This window comes from Cryptomeria japonica, chromosome 1, assembly GCF_030272615.1.
Source record: "Cryptomeria japonica chromosome 1, Sugi_1.0, whole genome shotgun sequence".
Taxonomy (NCBI): Eukaryota; Viridiplantae; Streptophyta; class Pinopsida; order Cupressales; family Cupressaceae; genus Cryptomeria; species Cryptomeria japonica.
In genome coordinates this window covers 150,134,401-150,153,780 of record NC_081405.1, presented here as the reverse complement: position 1 = coordinate 150,153,780, position 19,380 = coordinate 150,134,401, and the positions used below count along the sequence as shown (strand labels likewise).

At 39.2% G+C, this 19,380-nt stretch overlaps 1 protein-coding gene across 1 annotated transcript; it reads right to left on the bottom strand.

Annotated features, from left to right (window-relative positions):
• Positions 1–10,939: 10,939 nt before the first annotated feature.
• LOC131856926 (uncharacterized) lies at positions 10,940–18,656 on the bottom strand. Its single transcript, XM_059208884.1, has 2 exons — positions 18,206–18,656; positions 10,940–11,022 (listed from the first exon to the last, which is right to left on the bottom strand). The coding sequence occupies exons 1-2, from the start codon at positions 18,654–18,656 to the stop codon at positions 10,940–10,942; spliced, it is 534 nt and encodes a 177-aa protein (XP_059064867.1).
• Between the last annotated feature and the right edge of the window lie 724 nt (positions 18,657–19,380).

Genomic DNA, 19,380 nt, shown 5'->3' with positions numbered 1-19,380 from the left:
AAGGATAAGGCTAGGGCTACCAAGGATGATCCTTTGATCATCAATGCTCAGATATTTGAGAAATGCATAGACTATGATTTGACTGGGGAGCCCAACACCCCTACCCATAAAAAAAGGAAGGTTGAAACCGAGCAGGATGAAAAGGATGTGCATTTTGATTAAGAAGAGCGAAAGGATAAGGAAACTGATTTTGAAATGGAGCTTAACAAGGAGGAGAATTATGGGGAAGGAGAGGAAGGAGGAAATTCTGAGAATCGCCACTCCAATCCTAAGGGCTCAAAAAGTGAGAAAGAGGCTTTGAATCCTAAGGAAGGTGAAAACCCTAATGCGGAGGAGACTAAACAAAGCAAGGACTCTGCGGATACCATTCTGGACACCGCCCACAACTGCACCCTTGAATTCTTCCATTTTCAGACATGGGTGGTTGAAAACATCACCAGCATCCAGGGTAAACAAAGGGAGTTGGAAGTTAAGATGAACAAGTTGATTAAGATGTCTGACTTTGGGAAATAGAACGAGGAGATAAAAAATAGTGAAGCGGAGGAGGAAATGGAAATGGAAGACTGGCTAGAGAAAGATCTGACAAAAGGCAACTTGAAACATTTGGAGGACGTCATTAAAATCATGAAGGAACAGGTGGAGGAGGACAAGGACATTGTCAATGCCCGGATGGCCCGAAACAAGAAAGCCTTGAAAAGCCTTATGAACCATAGCCTCCAGGTTCTTAAAGTCTCCTCCCTGAATATGAATGCACTGGTGAATCATCTAGAAAAGAAAAACTAGGAGAAGAACTTGGTAATTATAGAAGATGCTCCTACTTCCAGCCTAACCCACCAGACCCCTAGGTGCAGAACCAGGTAGACTACGGCTGTGAAGGACATGAAAATGAAAGAGAGTCAGATTGCTTAGGAAAACACTGACTTGAGGGAAGTGGCCAAGGCAATGATGCTCTTGGTGCAAAATGCAGAAGAAACCATGAAGAGTTTTTAAATTTCTTGTAATGTTGGGCTTGGGGTCAATTTCTTGCTAGCCTCTTGTTGTCCTTTTCTCTGTTGCTGGTTTTTTTGCTGGTCTTTTGTAGCTATTGTGTTTTGTTTCTTTCCTAAATATCTTTCGAATGTAAATGGGTTTCGGGTCCCAAACCTATTTTTACTTAATCAAAAACATGACGTCGTGAATGTGAGGTAGCATATGATTCTTATTGGGATTCTTGGGCAATCTGGAACCACCCCTTTGAGGAACCTTCAACCAATATTTTTCTACATTATTTTGATGCCTGATTCTATCTGCATTGAACTTGGTGATTGACTGGGTGGGAGAAAAATTTGAGAACTAGTAATCGGGTAGCTTGAAAACAGAGGTAATTACTTCTTGGTTAATGGCAAGGAGAGTTTCATCATTGTCTCTCCTAATGGTTTCGGAGGCTGGGTCATACATAGAAATACATTCCCTAACCAATTCTAGGCAAGGGATAGCTAGGGGAAAGGTTTCCGCCTCTATGAGACCACTACTCAGAACCTCCACTCCAAAAGAATCATCAATTCCCTTGAACACTCTTTCTTTTAAAACTTCAAGATTTTACCCTTTAAGGTCGGTATCGCTAACTATGGGCTCTATACATGCAAGGCTAAAAACATTCCCGAATAGGTGCAACGTGGACTTCATAACTTATAAATGGCAAACCTTATTTTCTTTCAGCAAACCTTACTATGAGAGAAGAAATGCAGGTAAAAATACTGGAGAGAACAAGAAATGGACTCACCTTCACAACTGAGAGGAACCAGATGACTACCAACAACAAACCTTCTATCGAAGAAAAATAACACCGCAGCGATGAGGAACAAATTTTGAGAGAATAAACCTTCTCATACCTTATAGCGAGAGCTATAATACGGATCTGTTTAGTGCAATAATTCCAATCATTAGTTTGAGTGTATTGAGCTCGTGGATTGGACATCGCATGCATGCATTGAATGCATGGTGGTGGTTTCGAAGTAATCACCAGTTCCCGTAATGATTAGTTGCTTTCAAAACTCCAACAATTGACGTCACCCAAGATATGGTTCGCCTTCCTAATACTTGGCAATAAATGCACCATCAAATCCTTTAACTCACGGGACCCACCAGATTGGAATACACATGAACATTCTAAATAGACTTCATTGGGGTTCAAGTAGTTCAAGGCGTACATCGCACCTAGGAGAAATCTTTTTTGAAAAGATTAACTATGTCATGTGCCGCTGACCGTTTGAACTCTGCTGAACATATTGAACACGTTTGAACCTTTTGAACTAGGTTCAAAGAGTTCAACACCTGAAGAGAGGTGACATAACACATCACTGAACGAGACCAATAAAGAGCCACTGCAAAGCACTTAAAAGAATGTTAGTGTGAAAAACCCCCAAGACACCAAAAAAAAAATCGTGGAACCTAAATGAACCTAATGAACCTGGTTCAAAATGGTTCCATGTGTTCACAGAGTTCAACCAATTACCAAAACTCGGCATTTTTTATTTAAAGACAATTTTAAAAAAGACCAAGGACTTGAACTGGGGTATTGTAAGAAAAAAAAGGACTCTGAGTGAAATTTTATAGGGTGATTTACTCTTGTCATCAAGGATAAATGACACAGTAACATTGGATCTGACTGGGGATTGTATTTTGCGAAGAAAAATGCAAAGAACTCTAAATCTTTGGTTTCACATGATAAAAATGGATAAAGGAACAAAGGGAGACCTACACCTACACATACACGAAACAAAGCACCTAAACTACTATATATAGGAAATCCCAGTCACAAGTTTCATAATTTGTAGAGCTTGAGATCTTGCCCATTGTAAGTATAGGGCATAACCGTTCCATCAGAATAGTTGAGTCTAAAAACATTCTTTCCCACCACTTCACAGATCTTGAATGGGCCTTTCCATAATGAGTCAAATTTGCCATGGGCACCCTTTGGTTCTCTCCTTTTATCCCATAACAATACCTCATCCCCTTTAAGGAAACCTCTTGGTTGAGCTCTCATGTCAAAAATCCTCTTCACTCTATTTTGTTGCTCCGTAATTCTATCCACCAACTTCTCTCTTTCTTCCTCCAACTTCATTAGATACATAACCCTCTTCTCTAGAGCATTCTGAAAAAAAGAATCCTCCACTACTATCTAAAGCTTTGTTGCTGACAATTCCAAGGGTAAAGAAAGTTTCATGCCAATCTTATGCACAAGCTCGAAAGGTGCCATTCCAATGGCTCTATTAGGCATAATGATGTCTGCCCACAAAGCTTCATATACCTTCTTATGCCAGTTTTGAGAATTTTCATCAACCAACTTCTTCAAAATCGCTATCAGGTTCTTGTTGCTTGACTCTGCTAATCTGTTACCTTGTGGAAAGTAATCAGAGCAATGCGAGAGAGAGATTTGATGTTCATAACAAAACATAGTGAGTTCTTCAGAGGAGAAGTACGATGCATTATCGGCAACAATCTTTTGAGGGACCCCAAAATTACACACAACCTCTAAATTTGCCCTTTTAGTGGGAATGACCTCCAACCACTTGGTAAAATAATCCGTTGCTATCAAAATGTACATGTGACTAGCACTTGAATGTGGATTCACTGGCCCAATAGAATCAATACCCCACTGTTTAAAAGGTTCATCTATTACTACAGGCCTCAAAGGCAGAGCGGCTAAATGTGGTTTCCTAGAGAAAAGATGTCACTTTTCACACCCCTTAACATGAACATATGCATCCCAAAACATACCGAGCTAGTCAAAACAATTTCTTAGAATCTTAAAGGTAGTCATAGAGGAAGAAAAATGCCCACCGCAGGCTTCATTATGATAAACTTCTAGGAGCTTTTGCTGTTGAGGCTTGTTCACACATCTTAGATAGGTACCATCCAAACCCTTTTTGTACAGGATATCCTGCTAAATAACATACTTAGCTGCTTTTAACTTAAGATTCTTTTGCTCCTTGGCTGACAAATGACTTGGGCAACTGTCGTAAGTCAAATAGTAGGCTACATCAGAAAACCATGTATCTTGCAACCTAATAAATAGAGTTAGTGGTAATTCTTTTTCTGTTTCCATTCTATTTTCTGCTATTAACTTGCACAAGCCTTGTCCTTTAACTGTCTTTGTAGAATGAATGTTAAGATCATACTCCTGAATTTTTGTTACCCATGTCACCCTTTTATTGAGTCTGACTTCCTGCTGAGTTAGAATACTTTTCACTGCCGAATCTAGAACAAAAACCACAGAATGAGAGTGCAAAATGTAGTACCAGAATTGTTTGACTGCTTTAACCACAACAAAGGCTTGTTTCTCTGAGAGTGAATACTTAATCTCATGCTTCTTGAGAGGAACACTCATAAATGCAATGGGTGCCTCAATCCCTACCAACAAGGCATGGCAATATATAATGAAATCCTTTTTGAAATCAGGATTGATAAGAGTGGGCGCATTAGAAACTGAACTCTTGATTCTTTCAAAAGCTTCCTTGGCTTCTTCAGTCCATTTGAAAGGATGCCTCTCACTTAACAAGCTAATAATATGCTTGGTAGTTTCTACAAATTTAGGCACAAACCATCTTAGGAAATTCACCTAGCTGAAGAAAGACCTTACTCCAGTCCGGTTTGAAGGTAAACTAAGACGTTGAATTACATTGACCCTCTCAAGATCAATCTTGACCCCTTCTTTTGAAACAATATGCCCCAACAACTTACCTTCTGTTACACATAAAACTAACTTCTTTGGGTTCAAGGAGATTCCATGCTCACGATAACATTGCAGAACTACCCTCAGATCCTTGAGATGGTCCTTCCTCTTCTTAGAAAACACTGTCAAGTCGTCTAGGTAAACAATGATAATCCTATCATGAAAATCCTCAAAAGAAGAATTCATAGCCCTCTGAAAGGTTACTCCAACATTTATTAAACCAAACGGCATATGATTCTATGTGAATGTTCCCCATGGAGTAATGAAGGTTGTCTTGTGCTATTCATTCTTTGCAACACTAATCTGATTGTAACCAGAAAAATTATCTAACATCGACATCATCTTGGACCTCGACACAGTCTAGAAAATGTGATCCATATTGGGCAAGGTGAAGTTTTCCTTAAGACTCGCCTGATTTAGATTGCAAAAATACACGCAAATCCAAATTTCCCCATTCTTCTTCCTCATGGGCACAATATTGGCTACCCAGGTAGAGTGATGAATTGGATATATAATTCTCGCTTTAAGCATTTTCTCCACCTCTCTAAAAATTGCATCTGCCATCATGGGGTTAAAATTTCTCAGATTTTGTCTGAAAGGAGAAATGCCAAGCTTCAACGGGATTTGGTGCTGAAAATACCCATCTCTAAACTCCTTTAAATCATCATAGGACCAAGCAAAAACATCAATGTATTCCTTCAATAGCTCACCAAGAATTCATCTTTCCTTAGAGGAGCAATATTTGCCAATTGTTACCACCTTAGGATTAGATTCATCACCTAGATTAATCTTTTTGCAACTTCCTTTCCCATCATCCTCAAGAACTTTCTTGCCTGTGAATGCATCATTTTGGCTAAAAAATCTCTCCAAAGTCACTAGCCCTTTTGGAATTTTGTTCCCTTTAAGTTGAATGAAATTGTTTTCAAAATCAGCACCTGAATCCAGACTAAATTACTTGCAACTATCTTCAAATCCTTCAAAATAAGATTGAGAAAAAGAAAAAACGCCCTCCGGGAAGTCTTTGATATGCACATCTGAATCAAATACTTGCCAATGATCTACATTATCAGGAACACTAGCCCTATAGATCATTTCAATCCTATATGAGTCATCTTTAAAATCTGAGTGTGGCAACAAAAGAGAAGTTGAAACTGCCAACGAATCTTTCCTAGTGTTCTGATCCCTTGGTATTGCCTCAATTGAAAAAGCATCAAAAAACTCTATCTCATCCCAACCCTGTTTCTGTAATGTTTCAACCTATCATTCTTGACTAAATAAATATTTCTCACCTATCTGACAATCAACTTTGCATCCCCTTTTACCTAGAGAAATTTAATACCTTTACCCTTGGCTTCATTTAATCCTAGCAGTAATGCCTCATGCTCTACAGTATTATTAGTATTCTTAAAATCCAACTTGAAAGAAAAAGGGAAAATGTTACCATCAGGGGACAACAAAACTACTCCTGCTCCAGAGCCAGAATTGGCACAACTTCCATCAAATTCCATCTGCCATAGTTCACCATGCTCGTCAACTATCTTTTCAAGTTCTTTTTCACCAGGTGCAAGGATGAGATAGTTTCCAAATTCACATTTTTGAAACAGAATTTGGGCTTTGGGATTATCAGAGGGAAAGACTGTGTATTTATTTTTTGGTTCAGGTTCGAGCTTGAATTTTTGTTTCCCAAGTGGAATGATGGCTTCCGACCAATCCATTTTAATTTACCTGCCAAGTTCTTTACAAAAAGTTCTACTCAAGAGCATCCCATAACTTGCAGGAATATCAGCCACCAAAATAGTCAATTTTACTCTTTTGTCAGGACATGTGGCTAGCACTACCTGAGCATCTTTTACCTATCCAATAAGAGGGACCTACTTCCAATCCATTGAATAACATCTCCCAAATGTCTTTGTGAGTGTTAATCATAAAGTCCTAGCAATAGATGAAGGCATTATGTTATCTGAAGCTCTTGAATCTATTATACAATTGCTGAGCTTTTGGCCATTCAGGAGAAGGGATATGTAGAAAGGTTCAGGTTTCAGAACCTCAATCTCAAGCCTATCCTCAGCATTATGTAAAACATAGGGATTAACTAAATTAGTGGAAGGGCATGGGACAGATGTGGGTTTTTTAGCAGTAAACAAATCACTATGCCCAACACATTCATGCGCCGAGGGGTCTGAGGAAGAATCTCCCTTTACATACTTGACCAGTTTGTCCAGTTCCTTTGGGTTCAGTTTCAAATATTATATAGTGGAAAGTTGAATAGTCAAAGTTTTACAAAACTCAAATATGTCAAATGAGGAGGAAGGAGAAAAACTATTTTTACTTTCAAGATTCCTTTGCAAAATCTTAACCTCAGAGGTTTTTGCATGAGAAGGAAAACCATTACATGTGGGATCCTTACCTTTGAAATTAGCTCCAGAAGAGATTGCAAAAGGAGTAGGCTGGGAGGTCCGTTGATTTCTTGTAAGGATTGCACATGCAGGATCTTCAAGAGTTGCAAAATATTACCACCTCTTTCTGAATCCGATTCATATTCAAAGTAGAATGATCTAGAGTCGCTAGGTACCTCTTGAATTTGTTCTTCTTCAGAGAACTCTCCTAGTTCATCCTTTGTGTTTTTCATTTGAACATGTCTTATCATATTCAGACAAGAACCTCCATCATGGTTTGTAGTAAGGTGAAAAGAGCACATAGCACCCTTCTCAGGGGGAGCCTTTATTTGCAATCTTTGCCGGGCAGTAGACAACTGCAAAGACCATCCATAATTATACTGATTTGGGGTTTTTCTGCTTATATCTTGATAAGGTTGAGGGTAGGAAACTCCAAGTTTTGGTATCTGCCTCTTCAAAGCAATCATATCATTGACTAGCCTTTGAACAACTGGATCAGTCGAAGAGGTGGAAGCTTGGGATTGACCTTGATGCATCTGCACATCCTTTCTCCATTTCCCAGTTGTTATTAAATCATCTTCAAGTTCTATAGCTTCATTTTGTGCAGTCTCGAGATCAATTGGCCTATTTCTCCTGAGATGGAAACCAACATTGGGAGGCATGGAGTTTATGAAGAAACAATGTTGATTGTCAGCAGTTGGTCTTTTAGCTTGGGGAATTTTATGGATAATCTTATTATACCTGGCTACATAGTCCCTCATTGGCTCATGAATTTCTTTTTTCATTTGTGTGAGATGAGCCAATAGTGAGTGTTCATCATCAGCACTCTTGAACCTTTTCTTGAAAGCGGTTTTCATAGTTTGCTAATCGATTATAGATCTCGCTCGCGGATGACTAAACCAATCTGCTGCCCCTTCAGTAAGAGTTTGAGAAAAAATTCTAATAGCCACATCCTCAAATTGCACCACCAATATCCTAGTAGCTACATTGAAAGAATTCAAGTGTTCCTCAACTGAGACTTTTCCATCTCCATTAAACCTAGGTAGGACATCCCTTGCTCCTTTTGGAAGTGGATTATGAGCTCCGAGGGCAAGAGGTCTGACTGCCGCACCCCATGGTTGGACCATAATGAAAACAAGGTAAATGGTTACAAGGGGAGGAGCTTGAACTCCAGTAAGCATTAGTGCTTGCCAGTGGCTAGAAGAGGAAGGTACAAGAATAATTCTGGTAGGAGAGGAAGGTGTGCTTTTAGTGTTTCTCTTGGGAGTAAAATTTGTGGCAAATGATAATCCCTGCAATTCTTTAAAATGACTATCACTTACTCCCTCTCTCCTTTGTGACCTAGTGTAAGGACGAGAATCCAGTGTTAACACCCCTAGGGTTCCTAAGATCTCTAAGAAAAACTTTCAAACCTCAGTGATGTTCTTGAGTTACAAAAATTTGTCTCAAACAAAACAACACTCTCGATATTGCTGCTTATGAGGTCAATTCTATCATGCCCATGGCATGCTGGTCTATTGAATGTTTGCCTTATTCTCCCTAGCAGAGTCGCCAAAAATCTGTTAGCGAATGGATTTTTCCTTTATTATAAATGATAAATTTCAAACTCTGTCACCTTCTTTAAAGACAAAAAGTTCAACTAAATAGTTGGGTAAGTGTAATATACTACTTCCCTCTCAATTTTTTTATAGGTACAACTCCCTCTATTAGTTATTAGGAAAATAATCTAATTAATTTTTGACTGGTATGGTTTTAACCTAAAAGCACGTAAGGCTGCCCACTTCATTGTTTGATGAGAGGCTAATGATTTACAAATATTTTAGAGAAAATTAAGCTTTCTAAATATTTCAACATGAGAAATAGAAATGACTGAAACAAAGTTTTAGGACACTAGTTTTACGGTTCATAAAAAAAAGAGAGACAAAATCTCTTTTCAAACACGCATCCTTTAAAATCTCACAGGAAGGAATCTCAGAGAAGAAATAACATTCTGTATTAAAAAGGTGATCACTATCATCTGATTTAATCAACATACACAAAGATATGCTATGGTGCAGATTCAAAAACTCACAGGTTTTCTTTCTCCCAAAAAGTATGATCCTTTATATATATATCCCATGTAACAAAGACACAATCAATATAAGTATAAAACCCTTTTCAATTCTAGATCTTTAAAGTCTGATGTCTTCCTTCATCAAAACATAACTTTTCCAACCACAACAAAAATGAAACCAAAAACTCACAAAAATTCTAACTAAAATCTAACACTTATTCCGTCCATCTTGATCTAATTTATAGTCTTAGAATAGAGGAGGTCTCCCTGAAAACTCTACCTCCTCTAAATTAGTTATGAAACTAATAGAGTATAATTGTGACACATGTCCCCAAGTCTTTTGCATAAACATGAAAAACACATAAAAATAGGGCCTTGATCAACCTGTTATGCTACTTTCCCATCCTCATTTTCTTCTTTGCCTTCCTGGGCGTCATGGGTCATTACAAGTTCTTGGATTATTGATTCATTCAGGATCTTCACTGCATTGAGCTTTTCCTTTGCTACTTCATTGTTCCATTTGTGCTTTACCATCTTTTCAGCATGTTTCAGTAACTGATCGTTATCGACGAACATCATGGATTCGATCTGAGCAACTCGTGTTATATCTTCAGGAGTGAAGTTACCCTTGGCTTTTATTTTCTCCATGTATATCTTGAAAACTTTAATCACATCCTACATGTTTAGCCCACAAATTCCCAACTGCCAATCGTGGTAAGGATTAACCACTTTGTTGTCATTAACTAAACTGCATTGGAGATCTTGGACTTCATACACAAAGGTCTTAGCATTGGAGATCATAGATTTAAAAGTGAGCACTCACAACATTATGGTCTTCTTCAGCATGAAGAGTTGACATTCATCTATCACCAGCTTGATTGAATGTTCTGTCAAAAACTTGGTAACTCCATATTCTTCTATTTTAGAGAACATAGGTAAGATGTTCTCCCATTTGTGTTCCTCTTTCTCCCATGGCAAAACCTAGTTTTGAATCTCCGCAATGAGGCTCTCCATCTCATCACATAATTTTTGGGAGTTCGTGATATACTTTTCTCCATCCTTAATTACTCATTCAATCCATTTTTCAATAGCCTCTGCAATACTATTAGCCCATTGAACTTGACTCATTAGCTTCTTATTCTCCAGTGAAGTTGGATCAAAGCTCTCCCTAGCATGGGATATAGGAAGTGCTTCGAAGCAACCGATGTTGTCAATGAATTGAGCAAGGACACTTATGTGCCACTTAAGCTCTCTCTTTTCCCGCCCATCTTTCTCTGACCTGGTGAGCATTTTCTTTGCGTATACCTGGAAGAAATGATTATCTGAGTCTCTACTCATGTTTCCTAGCTCCACCTTCATGACATCAAAATCTTCTGCGCTAACTTCCTTGTCTTCTTCTTTGGGCTTGTATGAGGCAATCTCGGCAACCCACTTTTCGATCCCTTCGTCACTATCCAATCGAGCAATTGTTTTGAACATTTTCTACTTGGGGCCTTTCTCTGTGTACTTAATGACCATATCTTGAATTGGAATAGTCACGGGAATGGAACTCCATTTTCTGTTCACCTAAGTAGTTAGCGACATAGGAGTTGCACTGGAACTAGTTGTTCCTACGGTTGTTTTAGAGGGTGGTGTTATAGCTATGGTGACCGCATGGGAATCCAGTGCATTAGCAATGTCGCTGTCCAAATCCTCAACCTCAAATATTTGAGCTTCAAGAATCTTATCCTTCATCTCTATATCCTTATCTTGATCCATCCTTCTCTAAGCAAGACTTCATGACCGGGTATGTCGAGGAGTGGAGAAATCCAAAGTTGGATTAGACTTGTTCCTAACCTGAGGCGGCGTTTTATCCTTACCTGCATGAACAAGTATAGAAGCATTATTAGAAAAATGCTTTAGTGAACACAAAGTAATCTCATTATTTCCGCAAAGTTAGACTTGGCATCTAATTTCACCACTTTCTTTCTTTCAATCCATTATGCGGTTCTCTACAAAACCCCTTTTGTTCTCAGTTGTATATCATTCTCTTCTTCTTCATCCCAATTGATACAGGACACTTCAGTTTCTTCTTGAGCTAGGTATCCAGGTTCAAACAATTCTAAATAATCTTCTTCAAGTCCGTCTATATCAAGCTTTACCTGCAATGAAATAGCTTGCTCCAATACCATTCTCATTTTCCCCCTTTTGAACACCTCAAGTTCATCATTGCAATCCTCCCAAAAATCCTCTAATTGTGGAATTGAGAGATACAACATTAGACCAAGACTTCGGGAGAAACCTTTGTTATCAAAACCCTTCCTTTCATGGTGCAGGGGAAAATTAAAGTTGTTCAGGTCTACTCCAATACTCAATGCATCTGACATTGAACTGCAGGTTAGCATACCTAACTGAATGGGAAAATGACCTTCCCATTTTTCCCTGGGTTGAGCCTTTTTTATCACAGTAGTCAGTTGCCTACATATTTCTGCTAAAACAAAACAATCTGAACAGAAATGAGGAAGCTTGAAGGGCTCTTCCTCCAAACCGCCTATCCTTATATAACAGAAGTGAGGAAACTAGGTAAAGAAGCTGCCAAACCTTTTCACCAATGCCTGTGCATCCTCAGAAATTCTTTTGGTTTTCATACTCTTCAAATCATAGCACAAATCCGCCAGAAAGGCATTGTGTACCCTCCCAAAGTCCAGCAAGGCATTATCCCTCTGCAACATAGGGTATAAATCATACAGGAGGACCTCCTCCTCAGTGGGCTGTCTAGGTATCCCAACTCTTTCCTTAATGCACGCCAAGCAGTATATAAGATAGGAAGACATGAAGAAATTCTACTTGAACTACTTGGCCATACTCAACTGCTCCCTCATTGAATCAACAATCAGCTCTACCCAATGAAGGTATTGCTTCCCCTCTAATACTAGCTGCACATAGCAATAAATCCATTCGTCGAAACTGTATGCTTCCGCATATCCTCTAACCCGATGCAATAGTAACATGAAATCGTGAATGTGAGACAGCATATGATTCTTATTGGGATTCTTGGGCAATCTAGAACCCCCCTTTGAGGAACCTTCAACAAATATTTTGCTACATTATTTTGATGCCTGATTCTATCTACATTGAACCTGGTGATTGACTGGGCGAGAGAAAAATTTGAGAACTGGTAATCGGGTAGCTTGAAAATAGAGGTAATTACTTCTCGGTTAATGGCAAGGAGAGTTTCATCATTGTCTCTCCTAATGGTTTCGGAGGTTGGGTCATACCAAGAAATACATTCCCTAACCAATTCTAGGCAAGGGATAGCTAGGGGAAAGGTTGTCGCCTCTATGAGACCACTACTCAGAACCTCCACTCCAAAAGAACCATCAATTCCCTTGAACACTCTTTCTTTTAAAACTTCATAACTCATAAATGGCAAACCTTACTACGAGAGAAGAAATGCAGGTAAAAATACTGGAGAGAACAAGAAATGGACTCACCTTCACAACTGAGAGGAACCAGATGACTACCAGCAACAAACATTCTATTGAATAAAAATAACACCGTAGCAACAAGGAACATATTTTGAGAGAATAAATCTTCTCATACCTTATAGCGAGAGAACTAATACAAATCTATTTAGTGCAATAATTCCAATCGTCAGTTTGACTGTATTGAGCTTGTGGATTGGACATCGCATGCATGCATTGAATGCATGGGGGCATTTTTGAAGTAATCGCCAGTTCCCATAATGATTACTTGCTTTCAAAACTCCAACAATTAATGTCACCCAAGATATGGTTCGCCTTCCTCATACTTGGCAATAAATGCACCATCAAATCCTTAACTCACGGGACCCACCAAATTGGAATACACATGAACATTCTGAACAAACTTCATTGGGGTTCAAGTAGTTCAAGGCATACATCGTACCCAGGAGAAATCTTTTTTGAAAAGATTAACTATGTCATGTGCCGCTGACCATTTGAACAGTGCTGAACATATTGAACACGTTTGAACCTTTTGAACTAGGCTCAAAGAGTTCAATGCCTGAAGAGAGGTGACATAACATGTCACTGAACGAGACCAATAAAGAGCCACTGCAAAACACTTAAAATAATGTTAGTGTGAAAAACCCCCAAGACACTGAAAAAAAAACTGCGGAACCTAAATGAACCTAATGAACCCGGTTCAAAATGGTTCCATGTGTTCATAGAGTTCAACCAATTATCAAAACTTGGCATTTTTTATTTAAAGACAATTTTCAAAAAGACCAAGGACTTGACACTAAGGTATTGCAAGAAAAACAAGGACTCTGAGTGAAATTTTATAGGGTGATTTACTCTTGTCATGAAGGATAAATGATGCAATAACAAAGTTCAAGAATTTACCTTTATCTCATGTCATATGATGTGAGCAACCTAAATCAATGATCCACTCATCCTTTACTTCAATTTTAACTACCAAGGCCTACTCTACCAATTAGACTGCAGGTGCCGGTTGATCTTCTATTATAGCAACAAAAACCCATCCATTGTCTATTGGATCCTCATCAGAATCATCAGTCAATCCTTCATCAACAACATAACAAGATTTGTCTTTATCCTTCTTAAATTTGTATCTCTGATATTTAGAGCTAGGCTTGTATGTCCTTCTAGCTTCTTCTCTTAGTCTAGCATGTCTATCAGGGCATCTTGAAGCCATATCACCAATCTTATTGCAATTAAAACATTTAAAGGGTGCTTTACCTTCATACTTACTTCCAACTGGACCTTTAGGCATTTTTCTTACAAATAGTGTTTCAAGCTCTTCAGGTTCTTCATTTTCTCTCCTGCTTTCCAATCAGATTTGTCAAATGTAGATGATGTTGATGCTTTGAAGGCTAAATCTATTTTTATAGTAGCAACAGAACCAAATTCCTCAATTTCAAAGGCTGAAAGTTTTCCAATCAATGTATCGCTAGTTACTTATGTATTAGGCATTGTTCTTAACTCATTTATAGCAATAACCATCATTTTATATGTCGGTGGCTGATGCAAAGCCTACAACACTACTTCAATTAGGGGTCTATTTATCACTTAGACACCCCAACCTATCTCATTAGGTTCCACTCTTCCAAATGAGCCCTATCTAAAAAAAAATCCCTTATCAGTTTGGGATCTTCAAAGCATGAATGGAGATAGTCACTAGGGACCTCAAACACCAAGGTTCCACCCTTAGTTGGATTGTACAACACCCATAAGATGGGTATCCTTGTTTAGGCCACTCAGGCTACTAGCCCTCACTCACTGGTTTTTGAGCCTTCCTCACAAAACTCTTGAACAACCTAGCGAATACCCTGCACTGATGGATATCCTATTTCAATTCCAACAAGATCCTAAAAGGACTTGGATTGTTCCTAATCCTGTACTCCACAATTCCCACTGTGTTCACAAGCCTAGTTGGCTAGACTAGGTGTGGATAACAAAGGAATTTTGGTAAGGTGGGTTCTTAGAAACCTTCCAAGGGTCTAGGACTCTTCTTCTATCCAAAATGACTCTGTATTAGCCTACCACCAATTTAGAATCATCAACTTCCTTTGCTGTCTCCACCTTCTCTATCTTCTTGGCTAAACACATAGAGATGTTTAGCCTAGAATTGACTTGGTATGATTAGAAAATCGACTCCCCTCGCTCTGATATCCTAAGATCTCTTAGAAGACTCTCCTAACTTGCATTGACCAAATTGCCATGTGGACACCATGTCTGGGGTGCAAGTTAGAGATCCATCTCTTAAAACCCTCAAATTCAGGGTTTATCAGACTAGTCAGCAACAAAATTAAAGAACTCTTTCCTATGTTCACCAAATGACTTCAACCCAGAAGCATTCAATAGGAGATAAGGCACACTATCTCACACATGCAAAATTGGGTCATGCCCAATCCGTACCAGTCCGTACAATACCAAAAACTAGTCAATTTCTCAAAAAATCAAGGTCTGTTCATTAATTTCTCCTTCTGTCCATACATTCTAACATCATGAGGCCTTCCTCGACCTCCTTCCCTCTAATTGACCTCATCTCAACAGCCATAACCAAATTCCAATTGGTTAACAACCGATTTGCCATTTTGTGCAACTTTTGAAAAAGTTGTCAAGCAACTTTCAAAGTTGCATGACAACTTTTACATCTTTTGATAGTTTTTACAATACTACCCCAATACACCTATTTGACCAAACCAAAGACAAAAATGGATCAAATGGTCCATGTTAAGACCTAAAACACCTAAATCCCTCATGACTCCCTTGTTCTACCTATTCAGGACCTTTGGTTCAAGTTGGTGTCTAGGCTTATAAGAACACCTTAGACCCAATTGACCTTACAAATGGTCTCATTATTACATCCCTTGATACTAACCTATGTGTCCCTTTCTTAAGACCATGACAATAAGTTAGGTGCCCTGCACCATACTCCTCAAGCCGACAAAACTCAAGTCTCTTGAGTTAGCAGATCTAGTACTTTGTAACCCAACTTTGCAATTGTTGTCTCTGTCAGCCAAGTAGCATCTTCTCCTGGTTTCATCCTCCATTTGATGAGGTATTCAGGATAGGTCTATCTCCTAGTCTTTTTACCCTCTCACTGATCAAGAATACATTCAATCTCTAGTGGTTGGTCTTTAGGAAGGGTTTTAATGGTGTTATCCTAGGGAAGTGCCTCTCCATTTGTGTCCATCATCTCCAGGCCTTTATAGGCATATAGATCTGAGACATTGAAGGTATTAGACAATCCAATGTCTAATGGCAAGTCTACCTTGTATGCATTTGTAGCACACTTTTGCAAAATCTTAAATGGGTCTATCTTCTTCATCATAAGTTTACTGTGTTTCCCTTTGGGCAATCTCTCTTTTTTGAGATGAATCATCACCATATCTCCTATGGAGAATTGAACATCTCTTCTTTTACTTTCTGCAGCAGTCTTATATTTCTCTATGGTTCTCTCTAATCTACTCTGCACTTCTTTGTGGATGTCTCTCATGACTTCTGCAAAGTCACTAGCCTGAGCAGTGTTCCTCTCCAAGATCTGATCTCTCTCAACTCCATCACACCCCTAGGGTGTGTGCCATAAACTATCTAGAAGGGACTCTGCCCTGTACTTCTGTTTACTGAATCATTATAGGTGAACTCTCCCTGGGCAATCACTGAATCCCATGTAGTACCATACTCTTTTATTAGACACCTTAATAGGTTCCCAAGTGACCTATTAACAACTTCGGTTTGACCATCAGATTGAGGATGGTAGGCAGATGAATAGGATAATTCAGTTCCCAGCTTCTTCCAAAGGGTCCTCCAAAAGTGACCAAGGAATTTAGAATCTCTGTCCGAGACTATGGATGAAGGTAATCTATGTAGTCTTATGATCTCCTTGAAGAATATCCCTGCTACATGTGAGGCATCATGAGTTGTCTTGCAAGTTAGGAAACAGGCCATCTTGGAGAACCTATCCACTACCACACATATGCTGTCATACCCTTGCTTGGTCCTAGGATGGCCAAGCACAAAATCCATGCTCACTGAATCCCAAGGTCTATTTGGAATGGGTAGAGGAGTGTAAAGGCCTACATTAGAACTTCTTCCTTTGGCCCTTTGACACACCATGCAACTCTCCACAAACTTTCTGACATCAGTTGGCATCTTTGGCCAATAGTAGAATCTCCTCACCAAGTCTAGTGTCTTGTCGAGCCCAAAATGTCCTGCCAAGCCTCCACAATGTTTCTCTTTCACAATATTGTCTCTGAGTGACCCCTTAGGAATACATAGTTGACTGCCTTTGAAAAGTAATTCTTCCTACAACACATATTCTACAAACTCACTGTGATATCTACCAGTCATCTCCTTACATACTTGATAGGCTGTCTTGAAATCTTCATCCTCTTCATACCTATCCTTTATAGAATGGATTCCCACACTTTCCAACTTCATCTCCTGAATGGTCAAGTTCCTTCTACTGAGGCATCTGCAACCTTGTTTGTTATACCCTTCTTATGTTTTATGGTGAAGGTGTAGGCTTGAAGGAATTCCACCCATTTCATATGCCTATGGTTTAGCTTCTCCCACCTATTCAAGAAACTCAAGGCATGGTTGTTGATATAGACAACAAACTCTTTTGGTAATAAGTAGTGCCTCCACTTCCTTAGGGACTAAACCATTGCATACATTTCTAGGTCATAGGTTGAATATCTTTGCTTTGCTTCATTAAGTTTTTCACTAAAGAAAGCCACTAGTTTTCCTTCTTGACTTAAGACCCCACCTATGGCCCTATTGCTAGCATCACACTCAATGGTAAACACTTTGTTGAAATCTGGTAGGATCAATATAGGTTGCTCTGCAACCTTTTTCTTCAAAAACTCAAATGACCTATCAGCTTCTTGGGTCCAAGCAAATTGACACTTTCTACCTCCCTTGATTGTGTCTATCATAGGAGCACACACATGGCTAAAACCCTTAATGAATATCCTATAGAAACTTGACAAACCATGGAAGCTCTTTACCTCACTTGCATTCCTTGGAGTTGACCAATTCAATATTGCCTCCACTTTGGATGGGTCCATCCTTATATTCCCTTTTGAGATCACAAATCCTAGGAACACCAATTCTTCTTGCAAGAAAACACATTTCTTCAAGTTGATCCTTAGCTTCTCCTCTTGTAGCCTTTTCAAGACCTGCTCAACATGTCTTAGATGTTCATCTATACTTTTACTAAAAGTGATAATGTCATCCAAGTAAACAACAACAAAATGATCTATAAAAGGTTTAAGCACTTCGGTCATGAGCCTCATGAAGGTGCTTGGAGCATTTGAGAGGCCAAAGGGCATCACCATCCACTCAAATAACCCTTCATTAGTTTTGAAGGCAGTTTTCCATTCGTCCCCTTCTCTAACCCTTATCTGATGGTACCCACTTTTCAAGTCCACGTTAGAGTAATACCTTGCTCCTCCTAGGCAATCCATCAAGTCTTTCATCCTAGGCATGGGGAATCGGTACCTTATAGTGATCTTATTTATGGCTCTAGAGTCAGTACATAGTCTCCATGTACCTTCCTTCTTTGGAGCCAACACTACTGGTACTGCACGAGGGCTAATACTTCTCCTTATAAACCCTTTCCTCAATAACTCTTCAACTTGTCTTGCTAACTCCTCATTCTGATCTGGAGTAAGTTTGTATGCTGCTTTGTTTGGTAGTGTAGACCTTGGTATAAAGTCAATGCAATGATTCACATCTCTAATTGGTGGTAGAGTCTCAGTCTTACTGTCTGCAATCACATCTTTGTACTGATTCAATAAGTCTTGTACCTCCTTGGGTTCCACATTCCTCAATGGTTCTTTACCTTCCTCTTCTCTTTCTTTTTCTTCCCTCTTAGACTTCACTATGATGGCAAAGCATGGAGTGTTCTTCTCCTTGAGAGTCTTCATGAACTCCTTTTCTCCAACTACTAGCAAATTGTTTACTGACTGAGCCTCCTTCTCATCATCAGGTAGAGGTCTCATGGTGTATTCCACTGCACCCTTGGTTATCTTATAGATGTTCTTCTTGCCATCATGCTTGGAGTTCACATCATACTACCATGGTCTCCCTAGCAGTAGATGACAAGCATCCATCTCTGCAACATCACAGAGAATGTTGTCTCTATAATCTCCTATTTGGAAATCCACATAAACCTGCTCATTCACCATAGTTTGTTGTTCCTTATTTAACCAAGACACCTTATAGGGGTTAGGGTGGTTTATTTTCTTCAATCCTAGTTTGTTAACCATCTTAATAGATGCAAGATTATCAGTGGATCCAAAATCTACAATCACCTTACACACTTTACCTTTCACCTTGCAAGATGTCCTAAATAAAGTCTTCCTTTGGGGTGGCTCTTTGGTTCCAGGGACCTTCAATAAGGTTCTATTGAATATTAAACATTCACCTTGCTCTGGATCTGCATTTCCTCTTGGTCCTTGCATGCTTTGTGTGTCATTTTCTTGGGCTAGGTGTATCCTTCTCTCTCCATCTTGGTTGTTGTTTCTTTGCTTCTCTAGATACCTTGAGGCCTGATGCCCTACTTGATTGCAGTTGAAACACCTACCTGTGAACACCCCTAAACTCCTACCTCCGAACCTTCCTCTACTATTTCCTCTTCTGCCCCTAAATCCACCTCTTTGACTAGATTCTCCTTCCTACCCTTCTTGGTTACTGGATTCCCTTTGGAACTGGTTAGAGGGTCCA

What these genes read in the sequence shown, in the direction of transcription:
- LOC131856926 (XM_059208884.1), bottom strand. Translation starts at nt 18,656, where the DNA reads ATGAGACCTCTACCTGATGATGAGAAGGAGGCTCAGTCAGTAAACAAT. An exon ending in GTTGGCTCCAAAGAAGGAAG is followed by an intron (nt 11,023 to 18,205) that starts GTACATGGAGAC and finishes TTGTTCATGCAG; the next exon opens with GTAAGGATAAAACGCCGCCT.